This window comes from Stomoxys calcitrans, chromosome 5 (genome assembly GCF_963082655.1).
Source record: "Stomoxys calcitrans chromosome 5, idStoCalc2.1, whole genome shotgun sequence".
NCBI lineage: Eukaryota > Metazoa > Arthropoda > Insecta > Diptera > Muscidae > Stomoxys > Stomoxys calcitrans.
The window spans coordinates 43,301,415-43,318,311 of NC_081556.1; the positions used below are offsets into that span (position 1 = coordinate 43,301,415).

General features: G+C 39.2%; 2 protein-coding genes across 2 annotated transcripts; both read left to right on the forward strand.

The window, feature by feature from the left end:
* Window positions 1-600: 600 nt before the first annotated feature.
* Window positions 601-10,954, forward strand: LOC131997648 (Golgi-specific brefeldin A-resistance guanine nucleotide exchange factor 1-like). Its single transcript, XM_059368831.1, has 9 exons — window positions 601-1,003; window positions 1,216-1,414; window positions 1,471-2,558; window positions 2,623-3,615; window positions 3,688-3,896; window positions 3,960-4,186; window positions 4,250-5,510; window positions 9,530-10,587; window positions 10,654-10,954. The coding sequence occupies exons 1-9, from the start codon at window positions 902-904 to the stop codon at window positions 10,722-10,724; spliced, it is 5,208 nt and encodes a 1,735-aa protein (XP_059224814.1). The 5' UTR covers window positions 601-901; the 3' UTR covers window positions 10,725-10,954.
* A 3,999-nt stretch (window positions 10,955-14,953) lies between these two features.
* LOC131997881 (PH domain-containing protein DDB_G0275795-like) lies at window positions 14,954-16,306 on the forward strand. The gene is made up of 2 exons (XM_059369740.1): window positions 14,954-14,994; window positions 15,143-16,306. The coding sequence occupies exons 1-2, from the start codon at window positions 14,954-14,956 to the stop codon at window positions 15,714-15,716; spliced, it is 615 nt and encodes a 204-aa protein (XP_059225723.1). The 3' UTR covers window positions 15,717-16,306.
* The last annotated feature ends 591 nt before the right edge of the window (window positions 16,307-16,897 follow it).

Consider the following 16,897-nt stretch of genomic DNA (forward strand, 5'->3'; position numbering starts at 1 on the left):
TTCCATTAATTAAAGGGCTAGTCCATTTCATTCTGTTAGTTACGGTTTTAACAGAAATTGTTATTTCGTTGTATTTGTTATCTAGTTATAAGTAAAGTGAATTATTATTTTAACAGACTCTCTTTGCTCTGTACGTAACAGTAAAGGCCGAGAGCAAGCCTTTTTCATATTCCATCTTATTTTGATATTCGTATCCATATGTATACATTTCACTGTCAAGCACGTAGCCATTATTCATTCATCGTGTATTAGAACGAGACAATAATAGTTCTAAATGTTATTTTAAACGTAATCGATAAGTCATTTCAAATGTAATCGAAAAAGAAGAAGACTCAAATAAACACACTTAATCACTAATCACTAAAATTTTAATTTCTGTCGTGGTGGTGTTGCGTGGAATATGTGTTAAAGATTTGAATAAAATTGAGAAAATACCATATTAAAATGTAAATTCAAATAGAAATATACAATTTGTGCCCAACTGTGTGTGAAATAATGTATATGCAAATATAAAAATACCCTAAGAAATATATAGAAAAAGGAAAAACGTTTACCCGTCAACACCCTCGATCGATTTTAAGAAGAGAAAATTTTCCACCACTTTGCATTTAGAATTCGTCTGAAGCGGACGCTTCGGGATTCGATGCTTAGTCATCGTTATACACAGTACAGTTATAACTGTACATTGGTTTTAATTCTGTATTTTTGATACACGTGTTTTAATTTACAGTTGGTGGGGACACCAACTTCGGAAGTACAACCTGGCATATAGAGTCGTACTCTGCCATTTCGATTAAAGTCCAAAAAAAAAAAAAAAAAAATTTTCCACAGAGTTTTCTTTTGTTGGGAAAACAACACTTTTGCAAGATATTTGTGTGCAGAAAAACGAAAGAAAAACACAATGTCATTGCCGGGAAATGGCATATTTGTGGTCCGTGGCGAAATGTCCACTTTAATGACCGCCATGCGTAGGGGTTCCCGTTGGAATGCCTCAGCATACGTGGTAAGCATATCTGACCGTTCAAAGACATATGGACGTGTATATATGTAGTTGGTCGGTTGGTTGGTTGGCTGGTTGACCGACCAGAACCTCTTTGTGTGTATGTTGTGTGTTGTTTGTAAATATACATTTGATTGTGTGTGCGATTGTGCGTGTATGGTGATTGTTTGCGGGTGTTGATGCTGATGTTTTCATTATTGCCTATTTTTCTTTATGATGAGGAGAAAGATGGCTTAATGAAATTGTTTATGGGTCTAAAACAAGTTCTGAATCGCATTGAAGATCTGCGCCTTATTGATCCAAATGTCTTTTTGGCTCCCTTTCTGGAGGTCATACGCACCGAAGAGACTACAGGAGCAGTGACCAGTTTGGCCTTGTCAGCCATAAATAAATTTCTTTCTTATGGATTAATAGGTAAGCTGTAAGTGGTTTAAGTGATATGCTTGATTTGTGTAAACTCTTCCTTTTAGATCCCACCTGTGCCAATTTGGCTGTGACCGTAGAAAACATTGTCGATGCAGTAACCCATGCTCGTTTCATGGGCACTGACCAGTCCTCGGATGGTGTCACCTTGTTTAGGGTTGTGGAAGTATTGCACTCCTTGATGCGCAGCCCTGAGGGCTCAGTGCTCACCAATGAGTCGGTGTGCGAGGTTATGTTGAGCTGCTTTAAAATATGCTTTGAACCTCGTCTCAATGAGCTGCTGCGCCGATCTGCCGAACAAGCTTTGAAAGATATGGTGCTGCTGTTGTTTATGCGTCTGCCACAATTTGCCGATGACCGCAGTGAATCGGGTCTGTTAAAAAAATTCCAAATGATGGCGGCATCTATGGACAAGGATAAAAAACAACGAAAGCGTGCGGTGAAAACTGCCACCATGGGCCAGGAGAATCTGCATCGTAGTCAAAGTTTGTCTAAGGTAACGGGAGATGAACTACGAAAGATATCTACTCATTCCGCACCAGGTGAAGATGGGCAAAACCTGGCTACACCCGCTACCATAAATCATTTAAAGGCACCGCCGTTGGCCACTACTCCAGCCACACCGGCTGGTAATATTGTGGATTTACAAGGAAAGATAACACAGACCCCTACGTCGACTACAACAGTAGCAGAGGGGGAGACAGGCGATAGCACTATAGCAACAGAAAATACAGAGCAAAATGCTCCAGCCATTTCCATTGAACCAGCTTCTCCTGGAGAAAATCAAAACAATGCAGGTGAAGACCATATGGATGGCAGGCCCCAATCTCCTCAGTCGCAGGGTGGTAGCAGTGAGTACATCAATTCTGTGGGTGTTCGGTTCACTCAACAAAATTCAGTTGATGGCTCCGAGGGTATGGCTCCGCTGGTTCCTTATGGCTTGCCTTGCATACAAGAATTGTTTCGCTTTTTAATACTTTTATGCAATCCAATGGATAAACAAAACACCGACACCATGATGCATATGGGTCTGAGCCTGCTTACGGTGGCTTTTGAAGTGGGCGCCGATAATATAGGAAAATATGATTCCTTGTTGCAGCTGGTCAAGGATGATTTATGCCGCAATTTGTTTGCCGTAAGTTGTTTTCAGATTTAAAGCATATTACTTTTGCTACTCTTTCATTGTTGTTTTCCTTTAGCTCATGAATTCCGAACGCTTGACCATTTTTGCGGCCGATTTGCAAGTTTGCTTTCTTATGTTTGAATCGCTGAGGGGTCACTTGAAATTCCAGCTGGAAAGCTACCTCAAGAAATTGTCAGAAATCATAGCCAGTGACAATCCCAAAACCCCCTATGAAATGCGTGAGCTGGCATTGGATAATCTGCTGCAGCTTTGGCGTATACCCGGTTTTGTGACAGAGCTTTACATAAACTACGACTGCGATTTGTATTGCAGTGATTTGTTCGAAAGCATTACAAATCTCCTATCGAAATATACACTCTCGGCCACCAATGCCATTTATAATACCCACATTTTAGCTATGGACACATTGATATCAGTGGTTGACAGCATTGAGGGTAATTGTGTGGCTGCCAAGAATGTGAGCGGTGGCTACGATGGACATTTCAATGGACCAAATACCCAAACTCCTCCATCCCACAGACATTCACGTCACAATTCAGGTTTGGAAGGCATAGTCATTGATGATGGCACCAATGCAACGGAGGAGAAAGAGTATGTAGAGAATATATCGAAATTTATAAACACATCCTCAAGGCTGCGCCTATTGTCTGGTGATACGGCTGCAAAGAAAGCCATAACAGGCGATTATTTGAAAGAGGTGAAAAACAAGAAACGTTTGCTAAGCCAGGGCACCGAGCTTTTCAATCAACGGCCCGATAAGGGTATACAATTCCTGCAGGATAACGGTATTTTGAATGTGCAACTTGATCCCATGCAAGTTGCCCTATTTTTGCGTGAAAATCCTGGCTTGGATAAGAAAATGATTGGCGAATACATATCGAAGAAAAAGAATGTGGACTCTAAAATACTAATGAATTTCGTGGAGTCTTTTGATTTTGTGGGATTGCGTGTTGATCAGGCTCTACGTTTGTATTTGGAGACATTCCGTTTGCCCGGCGAGGCTCCATTGATTTTTTTGGTATTGGAACATTTTGCAGAGCATTGGCATGTGAGTATGGTAAATGAGTGTGTACCGAATTGATTTTTCACACCGCTTCCTTTTCTCCTTATTTCATAACAGAAACAAAATGGCGAGCCTTTTGCCAATACAGATGCCGCCTTTAGTTTGGCCTATTCCATTATTATGTTGAATATGGACCAACATAACTCCAATGCCAAGCGTCTCAATATTCCCATGACCCAAGAAGATTTCCTTAAGAATCTTAGGGGTCTCAATGGGGGTATAGATTATGATCAGGATTTGTTGGCCACCATCTTTAATGCCATAAAGTATGAATTTTAAAAATCTGACAATACAAAAACATCAATAAAATCTTGTTTATTCTTCCTTAGAAATGATGAAATAGTCATGCCTGCCGAACAAACCGGTTTGGTGCGTGAAAATTACCTATGGAAAGTTTTGCTAAGACGTGGTGCTGGTTCGGATGGAGCCTTTACCTATGTACACGACTCCACTTATGACATGGAAATATTCAATGTTATATGGGGTCCTTCCCTAAGCTCTCTAAGCTTTATGTTCGATAAGAGCAGTGAAAATGGTTATCAAAGGACATTGACAGGTAATTTCTCTTTTTAATGTTAGAATTGCAATATTTTGAAGGCAATTTTCTGTTTCTTCCCAGGTTTTACCAAATGTGCAGCTATCTTTGGATTTTATGGGCTACACGAGGATTTCGATGCTTTGATTCTAACCCTATGCAAATTCACCAGCATCTTAAGTTCGGCCCAACAAGAGACCACACACCCTGCACCCAATGAAATTGTGCAAGCTGTCAACTTTGGGCTTAATCTCAAGGCTCAAGCTGCTATGCGAACCGTCTTTGCTTTGGTCCATGATTATGGTGACTGTTTGAGAGATGGCTGGCGTCATATACTGGATTTGTATTTGCAACTTTTCCGTTTGAAGTTGCTGCCAAAATCTCTCATGGAAGTCGAAGATTTCTGTGAGCCCTCGGGCAAAGCCCAACTGATATTGGAAAAACCTAGCCAGAAGCAAGAATCCGCCATATTTTCCAGTCTATATTCGTATCTGTCCTCAGAGGGCCAACGTGAGCCCTCCTACGAAAAGCAGTTATTTATAAAGATTGGCAAAAAATGTATAAAAGAATGCCAACTAGATCAGATGATCCAAGAATCGAAATTTGTTCAATTAGAGTCCTTGCAAGAGCTGTTGAAACAGGTTTTGAGTTCCCTAAAAGCTCCCAGTGCTCACAAATCAATTGGCATGCCTTATGGCGAAGATGTTGTGGTCTTTTGGATGGAATTCCTGGTGAAAATCGTTATTTACAATCGCGATCGCATGATTCCCCTTTGGCCAGCTGTTCGTGATCAAATGTACCTGTTGCTGATGGGAGGTTCCTCTTGTGGCTATGATTATCTACTGAATCGTTGTATAGTTGCCATGCTTAAATTGGCCATCTATCTAATGCGCAATGAGGAATTGTGTCCCATTGTTTTGAAATCATTGAAAATGTTGTTGATGCTAAAGCCTGCGGTACTTTTGAGAATATCCAAACAAATTTCCATAGGCATGTATGAACTTCTCAAAACCTCAGCTCAAAATATACACTCTGAGCAGGATTGGCAAATTGTCTTCACCATACTGGAGTGTGTGGGAGCAGGTGCAGAGCCTCCAGAATACGATGATGCCTCGTTGCCAGTGCCAAATGGATTGGCTGCAAAATCAGATGGAGCTTTAAGCAGTGAAGATGATTCTGGCCTACCGGATAGGGGTTATATATCAGATTCGGAATTGAGTGGCAAACAGGCGGTGCCAAAACAAGGACAAACACAGAATTCTAATACAAGCAGTCCATTTCCCTCTAGTCCTACGGCTGAGAATTGGATTTTGGTTAATAAGGATACGGATTTGGCAGCCTCAAGGTATGGTTAAATTATATTACTGATACATTTTTTGTGTTTTGTATAGAATGGCTATAAGTAAGCATTTTAATGACTATTATCATGCCTAAAGTGTGATTATGGCGCAAGTTATCGGCATATTTTTTTGTCTTATCAGTTGCTATCGGCTGTCAATGGTTTTATGGTATAACCTATAATCGATTTTTATCGCAAGTATCGTGGCCGATTATGATTTGGACCATGTAGTACTCAAATAAAACAGCTATTGCGTTATTTTTTATTTATTGCGTGTTATCGGCCGATATCAATTGTCATTTTTTGTTGTCGCGAAATATAGCTATTTAAATAATCGTATGATGTTATATTGTCTTTAATATTATTTACCGATATTAATCGGCTTTTTGTTATCTTTTTATTATTGATATCGAAAGTTATCCCAGCTGTTATCGTTTGCTTTTATTCAATTGTTGGCTGTAATCACTAATTACGTGTTATCGGGAGCCATCACGTGTTATTTGCTATTGTCGTTACGATTGTTATCGCATGTTATCGGCTGTTTTTGCATGCTACTAGGCGTTATTCATGTTTTTTTGTTGTAATAACCACCACAGGTAGCGATTCTCGTCAAGCTCCTAAAGGTAAACGAGCAACCTGTGGACGTGTCCGGTGGCTTTCAGCTAAGCTTTTGGTGATAACGATGAACACCACATAATCGGAGTTCAACGTACCAGTTTGCGTGATGCTCAACGTTATCCTGTGTCGGGCACTTTTTGCATGTTATCGGCAGCTATCGCTTGTTAGGTTCTGTTATCGTACATTATCGGCATTTACATTATCAGTTTAATAGCTTGATATTAGCTATGTATAGGTTGTTATAGTCAACACACTGCTACAACAACAACAATCGTTCGATACTAGCTATGCATTAGTTGTTATTGGCAGTTAACGGGGCTTTTATCGAAAGTTAACGGCAATTGACTTATTGTGTGTTATCGGTTGGTGTAGCTTGGCTATCTGCAAGTGTTAGGTTTATCAATTGTAATCGATAAATTGTACGTTGTTATCGGCTGTTATCACTTATATTCTGATTTTCATATGTTATGTATTTGCTTAATCTATGCCCTTTTTGGCTAGGTTTAGCATCATCTTCGACTGTTAGATTTATCGATTGTTGGCGACAATTTTTTAAGTTATTATCGCTTTAGGCTTTAATCGATATTAATCGGTCTTTTGTGGTTTTTTATTGTTGATATCGAAAGTTATCGCATCTGTTATCGTGCTCTTTTGTTAAGTTATTTGTTGTAATCACTTATTTCCTGTTATCGGCAGATTTCATATGTTCGTTGCGATATTGATTGTTGTCGCGCGTCTTTGGGCGTTTTCGCATGCTACTACGTGTTATTAGTTTTTATCGTGTTGCTGGTTATCTTCGTTGCGATATTGATTGTTGTCGCGTGCCTTTGGCCATTTTCGCATGCTACTACGTGTTATTAATTTTTATTGGCAGTTATCGATTTATTTTGGCTTTTTTTCAAGGAATTTACTGTGCTTGATGGTTTATCGATTGATATCAAAAGTCATCGGCGGCTTTGGCTACAAACACCGTTTTATTATGCTTTATAGAAGTGTTAGTATGCCGCAGTAGCGTAGACCTTAGCATGCCCGCCTATGACCCTAAAACTTCTGGGTTTGAATCCTGGCGGGAACATTGAAACAAAGCGATGGTGACATTCGTGAGGTACTGTATTTGATATGACAGCCATGAAAAAACTTCTCAACAAAGAGGTATCCCACTGCGGTACGCTGTTCGGACTTAGCTATAAAATGGAGGCACCTTATCATTGAACTTAAATTTAATCGAATAGCACTCATTGATGGGACTACGGCAAGCAATAGACTTTTATCGACCTATTATCGCTTATTATGGAGTCGTATCATCTTTTAATTGACTTTTATCGACAGTTGTCGTGGCTGGTTTCGTTTGTTTATTAGCTTATATCATATTACGTAAATTGACCATCTTTGGCAGTTGTTGTCTTTTATCAAATGTTATCGGCAACTCCTGCGTGTAAGTATAGCGTTATTGCGTATATTAGACTTTCTGGCGTATTCTCTCCGGTTTTTTATTGTAATCAACTGTAATTGGTTTTTATCGGTAGCTATCGCGTGTTATTGGCCATTTTCGAAAATTTTTGCTTTTGTATGGGTTGTAATTAGCCGATTCCACATACTATCGATTTTTATCGCATTTAATTGGCTGTTAAAGGCTTTTTATAGCAATTTATAGAACGATATCGAATTTGTCGGCTTTTATGGTGTTAATTGAGTGTCATCGTATATTATCGGGATTTATTTCCACATTCTCGTATATCATCGGCTGTTATCGAATTTTATCGTATTTCGTGACTTGTTATTGCATATTTTAGGACGCTTTCAATTTTATCTTTGTCTTGTTAGATATCATATGTAGTATTTTATCAAAATTTCTATTGCACCAAATGGGCTATTATCGACTTTATTGCGTATTCTCTGCTGGTTTTGATTGTAATCATGTGTTTTATTGTAATTGTGTTTTATCGATAGCTAACGCGTGTTATTGGCTATCTTCGAAAGTTATTGCTTTGTATCGATGGTAATTAGCCGATTTGGCATATTGTCGATTTTTTTTTGCATTTAATTGGCTGTCTAATGGGCAGTTTATAGGCACATCATGATCGTACTTATCGTGTGTACGTGTTGATTACAGCTTTTGCCAAAAACTTTATATCGATTTTTCTTTTCTTTGATTTTATTTAATTCTCTATACTTTTATTCTCATTTTATACTTGTATATCTCATTTATTTTGGACAGAACTTGTTTTTTAATCTCTGTCAAGTAATGATTACACATTTCTTTGTAAACGGTTATTGATAGTGGGCAATCATCGAAAAAATTAAATGTTTTGATTTTCAGCCATAACTGATGACATGGTTATGTGTACATGTGACCCATACACCCTTTTTTACCAATACTATTACAATGACCACGCATTATGATGTGCCATGTATAGACCCCATTAGGGTTTTTACAGCAATTTTTCGACAAATTATCGGATGTTATTATTAACGTAATTTATTAAAGGTAATATTTTACCAAATGGCCTTAAAAATAGTATCATCAATTTTAAGGCGTTTTCTATGCTATTGATTGTAATCCACTGTTATTGCGTTTTATCGGTAGTTTTCGCGTGTTGTTGGCTATCATCGAAAATTATCGATGGTAATTGCGGGTTTCGCATGTCATCGAATTTTATCGCATTTAATTATCTGTCATAGGCTTTGTTTAACAATTTATTGGCAGATATCGAGTTTTTTTTTGGCTATTATGGTGTTTGTATATAATCGGGATTTAAAATCCCATTATCCGCTGTTATCGAATTCTGTGATATAGTATTGCATATCTTAGGCTGCTTTCGATTTTATCTGCTGTTAATGCGTTCTATCGGTTATTAACGTATGTCATCAAAGGTACTCTTGTACCAAATGGACTAAAAAACGTTTTATTGATTTTATGGCGTATTTTCTGCTGTTGATTGTAATCAAATGTTATTGCATTTTATCGGTAGCTAACGAATGTTGTTGTAATTAGCCGTGTTCGTATATTATCGATTTTTATCACATTTAATTGGCTGTTATAGGCTTTTTATATCAATTTATCGATAGATATCGAGTTTTTCGGCTATTGTGTTGTTTAATCAAATGCTATCGCCTTATATCGATATTAATAACTTAATTATCGTTTGTTATCGAGATTTATCTTATTCTGGAACATGCTATTGCATATCTTAGGCTGCTTTCGATTTTATCTGCTGTCAATGTGTCTTATCGGATATTATCGTATTTTATCAAAGGTACTATTGTACCAAATGGCTTTTAATAATAGGTAATAATAATCCGTAACTCCGATACTGCCATGGGGCCAACATTTGTGCCTTTATTTAGAATGTATGTTTTTTATGGACTTTTTATGCCTTCACTTTTGGTTTTTTTCTCTCCCACAGACCACAATCTCCTCCGGATTCACTTGGTCCCCCAGTGTTATCGAACTTAGTGTATAATTGTAAACTCTTGGATCACATGCCATTTGCATTATTCAAATGTTGGGACTCTTTGGCTTTCATTGTGCGTAATGTGGCCCACATAACACCCTATAACTTTGAAAGTTGTGTAAGATGCATACGCACATTTGTGGAGGCATGTCGAGATGGTGGAATACGTCAACGTCGTAGAATTGAAGCAGCACTGGCTGCCGCTGGCAATCAAAAGAAAAAACCTAATAATAGACGTAATGATCGTTCTAATGAGCGCAACAAACATGGTGAAGATGGTAGTTCTGGCATCGATGTGGGCATGGAAGGTGAGAGCGTTGATGAATCCGATCTGGCGCAACGCTATGAAACGCTATCCTTTCAACTGCTGGTTCTTATGTACACTCTATACACACGAACAGCTCAGATTTTCCGTTGGTGGGCCGAAGAGGGCTGTGCAGTTCCTCAATGCTCGGCTTTGTGGGCACAACGTTGGTGTCCTTTGCTGCAGGGTATTGCCCGTTTGGCCATGGATCGAAGACGTGAAGTAAGAACCTATGCCATCTCTTGCTTACGTGCTCTGTTGGTACATGATCTGCAAACACTATCTGGTACGGAATGGGCATCATGCTTCCAACAGGTTCTTTTCCCACTGCTCAATGAATTATTGCCAGAGAGTCCGGCTGTGGCACACTTGGATCAAGTTCTGTTGGAAGAGTCGAGAATACGCACGGCGACTATAATGTCCAAAGTGTTTTTAGATCATCTAACACCACTCATTGAATTGGGCAATGCCTTCAATGATCTTTGGATACAAATTTTGGATTATATTGAGAAGTTTATGAAAGTTGGTTCGGATATGTTGTCCGAACAAATGCAAGAGATTCTCAAGAATATGTTGTTGGTAATGCATTCGGTGCGTGTTTTCCACAACAACGATGGTTCACTGCGCATGGACTTATGGGAACTCACTTGGAAGCGCATAGGAGAATTTTTGCCCAATCTTAAGGATGAACTATTTCGCGATGAAGGTAAGTTGGCATGATGTTTGGAATTATAATCTCATGGTTACCATTACATCTTATTTGGGAAAATAGGAAATTTTGCCAATGCTCTTGCATTGTATATGCAAATGAACAAGTTTCAAGAGACATTTTTTGAACAATAATATTTGAAGAATCTGAAGTGGATCAAGAATACTTTCAAGGAGAAGTGTTTTAGATAAATCTATACATAGCAATGAGGAAGATTTTGTCGAGCATTTAACTTTTATAAGTATTTCTATTGGATTTTAATATTGGATTCATAGTTTGTGCCAACCCTAAAATTTGTCTTAAATTTTTTTTTATTTAAATTCAATTTTGAATATTCAGAGAAACAAAAATTTTATGGTGAAAATTTTGATTTCGTTGAAATAATTTGATTTTTAATATTTGATTTTTATAGAAATGTTCGTTGTAATTTGACAGGTATAAAACGATCTTCTGATAGACTTCTTGAAACACAGAAGGCTCAATTTTTTTTTATTTAACTGAGATATTGCATATGACTTCTGTTATGACCTCCAGTATCGTATCCATGATCCGAATAGGTCCCAAAAGAGGACTCCCGCATAAACCAATCTATCGAATTTACGTCTTGAGTCCCTATAGGAGTCAGTTCTTATTCGCCGCTGCATTAGGTTTAGAATAGCACGGCGGGAAAAAAAAATGAAAACTAGCTAGAAAAAATTCGGATGTCTATTCAGAGGAAGACTTGGGCAAGGTACTTTAGATTGCCTAAGCATAGAAGACATTGGCGACAATGTCAGGGTAGGGCCTTTCGAAGATAATTGCCCTCTTCGAGAAAGGAAATCAGCTCATTAAAAACGCCGGATGACCGGGGAGTCTTGCAACATTGGGCAAGAAGTCCACAAACTTTATAACAGAGCACATCGTAAAAGAGCGGCAGTTTATTTGGATGCGTAATATACACGGCTCATGGAATACGATAGGATGATCATATCAGATCAGTAAAACAAACCTCCCGGAACGACGTTGCGAAGATGAAAAAGTTTCTCTCAAACACGCATGTCTAAACTGAATCGTTAATAGACTACATGGGAGGTAGAGCAAAGAGAACGGAGGACAAGTTGAGACTTTTGATAAAAACGCATTTTTTACACCATTCGACGGTATTCACAGAGACAATGAAATCTTGTAATAATGTAGTTGATTGAATGCTCATCATTTATGGCTAGAGAAGCCTTGAGTAGCTTTGAGGAGGTGATAGTGTATTTCAGGCGATACTACAGACAGAGGCAGACTACCTGGTGCCGCTTTTGGCTGATCAGTTCAATCGGATGAAATGGGAGAGGCACGTCCCGGAGTGCCTTCCCCGCAAGCTTCTGGTCCGTGTCGGGATTGAAAAGAACCTCGGTCACTGGTTCTGTTCGGTTTGCCTGAACTGCCTCCTTCATCGTTAGGTGTCGGTGAGGTGTAACCGGTGCATGGAGTGGGTGCATCTCCGAACTTTCTCTGGCCTCACGTCATTACGGAAGTATAGTCGCACTGAATATATTGCAAGGCCTGGTGCGAACATAAACTGCAGTGGATCACAAGCGTTGTCGTCGTCGTCGTCGCCGTCGGCGTCTTCGTTGTTATGGCGATCCTCGTCAAGCCTTGTAGCTGATGCGTGTTAAAGACTCCTAGAACCAGACCATTATGGCCCGACAGCAGCTCACTAATGACGCGCTTGTGAGCTTGCCCAACTGGGCATAAGCGCGTGAGCTTGCCCAACTGGGTCGCAACTACTACCCGGGGGCACGTAAACGTTGTATAGTCGCATCTCGGCAGTACCAGACTTGACTGCTATCCCCAAACATTCCATGTGGAGGTCACTAGCGCTAGGCGTAGGCGAAATGGGTATATACTGCACGGAATGGTATATCACGAAGGCCAAAACCTACCTCCACTCCGTATGCCATTGTATCCGTGACAACTGTCTAGGCTGCAGGTGTTGGTCAACTGTTTCTGCTGGATTGCAGCAACCAATATTTTCTTTTGCCTCATAAAATCTTTTATGAGGTACTTTTGAGCTTGCCCATCTGGGTCACAACTACCACCCGGCGGCACGTAAACGTTGTACAGTCCCATCTCGGCAGTGCCGGACTTGACTGCTATCCCCAAACATTCCATGTAGACATCAATAGCGCCAGGCGTAGGCGAAATGGGTCTATACTGCACGGAATGGTATATCACGAAGGCCAAAACCCACCTCCACTCCGTATGCCATCATTGCATTGCAGCAACCAATTTTTCTCTTTTGCCTCATAAATTCTATTAGATACACATTCCCTCACTGGCCCGGCAATACTAAGGCTGGAATTTTGCTGTTGTGTATATTGCCGCACGGGAGCAGTTGGGGGAGTCATATAGTCCGACCACCCAGACGCCGCCCGACACGGGATAGCTGGGAGCACTATACAGGCCGGAACATTGAGGTCCGATCTGTGTGTTGTTGTACCGAGAAGCATAGCTGCGAGTTACCGGGCGCGTCCACAGGTTGCGTATAGTGGAATGCTCCATATATAGTACCTGCAACGGCAGTCGCGGACGGCGGTATCGAGCGGAGGGTCTCAGTGGCCGGGCGGCACCGGTTTTTCGCACAAATATTGAGTGCCTATGATGCAAGATATGACAATGCGAGTTATTGGCGTCTTTAAATAACAAGTGGGCATCATGTTCCCGCGGCGATATGTCCTTTGGACCCTCGTTCTGGTCCAATGGACCGATCGCTTGCTCGCTACAACCATGTTGCGAATATCGATAGTTTGCCAGCATTTGTCATAGGCCAGCACTAGATGTACTCTCAGCTGTCATTATGTGTTATCGTTTGCTTTTTATCGACTGGTATTATCTGTTTATTGATTGTAACCAACTGCTATTGGTATTAACGAAATTTTGATTTTAATCAAACTTTTTTTATTGTTAAAATTTATAATTTTTTTTGGAAAATTTCTTAATTTTCAATGAAAATTTTTTAGAAATTGATTTTCATATATTCGCTTGGTTAAGTGTTAAAATCTCATTTCCATTTTCATCGCAATTAGAATTAAAAAAAAACAGACCTAAGACATATAAAAAAGTGTAAAATTTTTCAAATTTTCAAGGAAATAGAGCACATGTCATGAAACAACCAAGCTCATCAGCGGCAGCCGTTAATGCATCCCCAGTCGTAAATGAGTTGAGGTCTCCTACAGCTGCCGCAACGTTGCCACAAACGAATGTGGTGCCTATAGCATCCTCAGCTCCTTCACTAGTGCCGATAATGTCTCCAATAGGGTCCCCTAGGCATAGTATAATACTGCAGCCACCTGTAGCTGAGATGCTACAGCAACAACCGTTATTCTTGGGCCAGGTAATATAAAAGAAAAACATAAAAATAGAAGACTTTAATTAAAAGAAATTTTTTTGAAGTTACCCGTCACCAATATGCCGATAATTGTGCCTCAACAACAGCAGCAGCCACTGCAGCAATTCCATCAATCTACAGCTACAGCTCAATACGGTTCCAATGAATTCCCCACACCATCTACGGGCTTAGCAACAGGTGGAAATCAAAATACTGGCATTGAGGTATTATCTCCAGTTCAGGGATCAGCTGCAGCTGCATCAACTGTCACTCCTGCAGGGCTGCAGGACAACCTTTAACATCGACCTTACTTAACGAATCCCACAGTGGCCACACTGACCAAGACAGTCAAAGTTATTCCATAGAATTATTTGATACTATTCCACCACCCGACAGTGGGGCCACCTCTCATCAGTCACCCAGTAAGGAATTGCCTGAGGAAACCCAACTCAGACATTTGGTACAGCAACAATTTATTTTTTATTTAATTAATAGATGAGCTTACAAATTGCTTATGTTACTTCCTCGATAAATTATATATAAATGATTCGTATTCTACATCTATGTTTGGCTTAGCGATTTGCTGTTTGCCATTTTCTCATATTAAGTTATACAATAAAAAGAATTCAAATGTGATTAGATATTGTATTCATTTAGAATTAATTTTCTATATTTACAACTTGCAATAATATATTTGTACAGTGAAAGAAAATTCGTGCCATTTAGTATCTGAATAACTTCACTCTCTTCAAGAACACGCTTGCCAAAAAATATTGTTCTGTATTCTGCTAAAATAGGGCAAGCTCCAATAAAATGTAATGTGTCTTCGGGCTGGTTTAAATTACAAATTGAACAAAATACATTTGAGTTATTTCTTCCAGTGAAATGTTTGGCATTCAAGTCAAGCAGGCCACCTCTAGCTTTTATAATCAAACCTGTTGCATATGCAGATAGATCTGCAGTACAAGAAGGGATTTGACTGTATTGTAAGCAAGAATAAAGATCATGGAATTGCGAGTTATTTGCACTGCTACAAAAATCATTACGTTCGTGAGTACTCAAATTGTCAATAATCTCCTTCCAATAATAACAAACGGGGACGTTATGATTGGGAGGAAAGTATTGTATCTTTTCGCATATATTTGACCATTCTTTCGCCCAATATATTTTCAACTCCAAAACTTTTTCTGCAAGTACTCGTGGCAATCTGTGTGATCCTAAACAATACAATCAGTACTATGAGCAGTATAAACTGCATCAGGAAATGCTAAAGCAGAAGGAACACGAATCGATGAACGCAAGTGCAGGTGGCAATGAAAATTCCCAACATATAAATACCAGCAAATTGAACACTTCGGTTTTTAGAGGCGATGATGTCAGCACTTTGGCCGAGATTGAAGCTGAGTTTAGGGAGCAGTCGGGTACAACCGCTGCAACCACTTGCACGGATGGACAACAAAATGTCACAGTGCCACTTAGCCATAGAATGGCTGGCAATGAGTATCCTTCACTGCAAAAACAACCAACACCTGCCATTGTTCAAAGTTTCACCCCTGTTTATGTGCAACAGTCGGCCACCCAACCCACTGGAGGTGATATCTATCAGGAATATGTGCAGAATCCCTATAATCTGACCTTGCAACAAAGTCACCAACTACCACCTTTGGTGAGTGTGGAACAAAACCAACAAAATCTTCAAAGAATTCAAAAGCAATTTGAAGAACAACAGAAACAACTACAACAACAGCAGCAACAGCATCACCAGTAGCCGTCATCACATTCACATGCCGAAGCATTTAATACACCTGTCAATTATTTCACTTCCACAGTGGATCCCAATACAATACCACCTGGCTCAGAAATGCTATTTGGCCAACCCTAAAAAACTTTCAAAGCATTATATTCATAATTATGGAAAATTTTTCGTTTCGCAGCTCTGCGTCGTTTGGGCCATTGGGGCAGTTACTGTCCATGGTTCCCTGGTCGTCTTGAGGCTGTCACAGGAATATGCGTGGATTTGTCTCACATTCCACCATTAGTTTGTTTGTATGTTTTATCTTCATTCTTTCTTTTTCGTTTTCTAGTTCAATTATAAGCTAAATTGGTAATTTCTTGCAACAGTGTTCCTCTGCTGTATGCATGCCCCATTTATAGCATTATTATTATTAAATCAAAAAATTCTATATAATATATACACTTAAAGAAATAAATCGAAAATTGTTTAACTATAACATAAAAAAAGTAATAATTTATACACTCTCTCACACACACACACACACACACAGTTATTAAGAGAAATCTATGTCAATCTGTATATATAAACGATATAAATCAGAATAAATGCCCAAATACACTACACACATGAGCTTATGATTTTTGGATAAAAACATTGGCTTTCAGTGCCTTAGGTGTTGGAAAGGAAAACAATTTTCCCGACAAATATTTGCTGCTTTAACAAGATAAATGAGGAGTTCTAAGAAAAATCATAAGCTTCAATAAAAGTTGCTTTTTCCATGAAAAGTCGAATGAAAAGCAGCATTCCTTATCGTTTCTTGGAAAACAGTACGTAGCACGAAGAGTAGAAGAAGTATGAAAAGGGAACGACAAACAAAACATGTCTTTTCCTCCTTAAAAATAAACATAATGTTCCCTTTCCAAAGGGAAGTAAAAGCAAAACGTACTGCAAATCTCCAATCTTTTCCAAATAGTGCTCACAAATTACATAAAAGTCAAGAATGCCTTTAACAGGGGGGTTCTTTTTTAGAAGGAAATATAACCAAACAAAATTTCCCTCCCCAAGAATGAGTGGAGTAGAATTTTTTCTTCTTTGAAGATAGGATTTTCCAAGGAGAGGTGCGAGAAAAGGTACTCTAGAGAATGTATACTCTACTGGCAAACGTGTACCGAATGTGTTCGAAATATGTATTAATTTCATATAAAATAAGTACT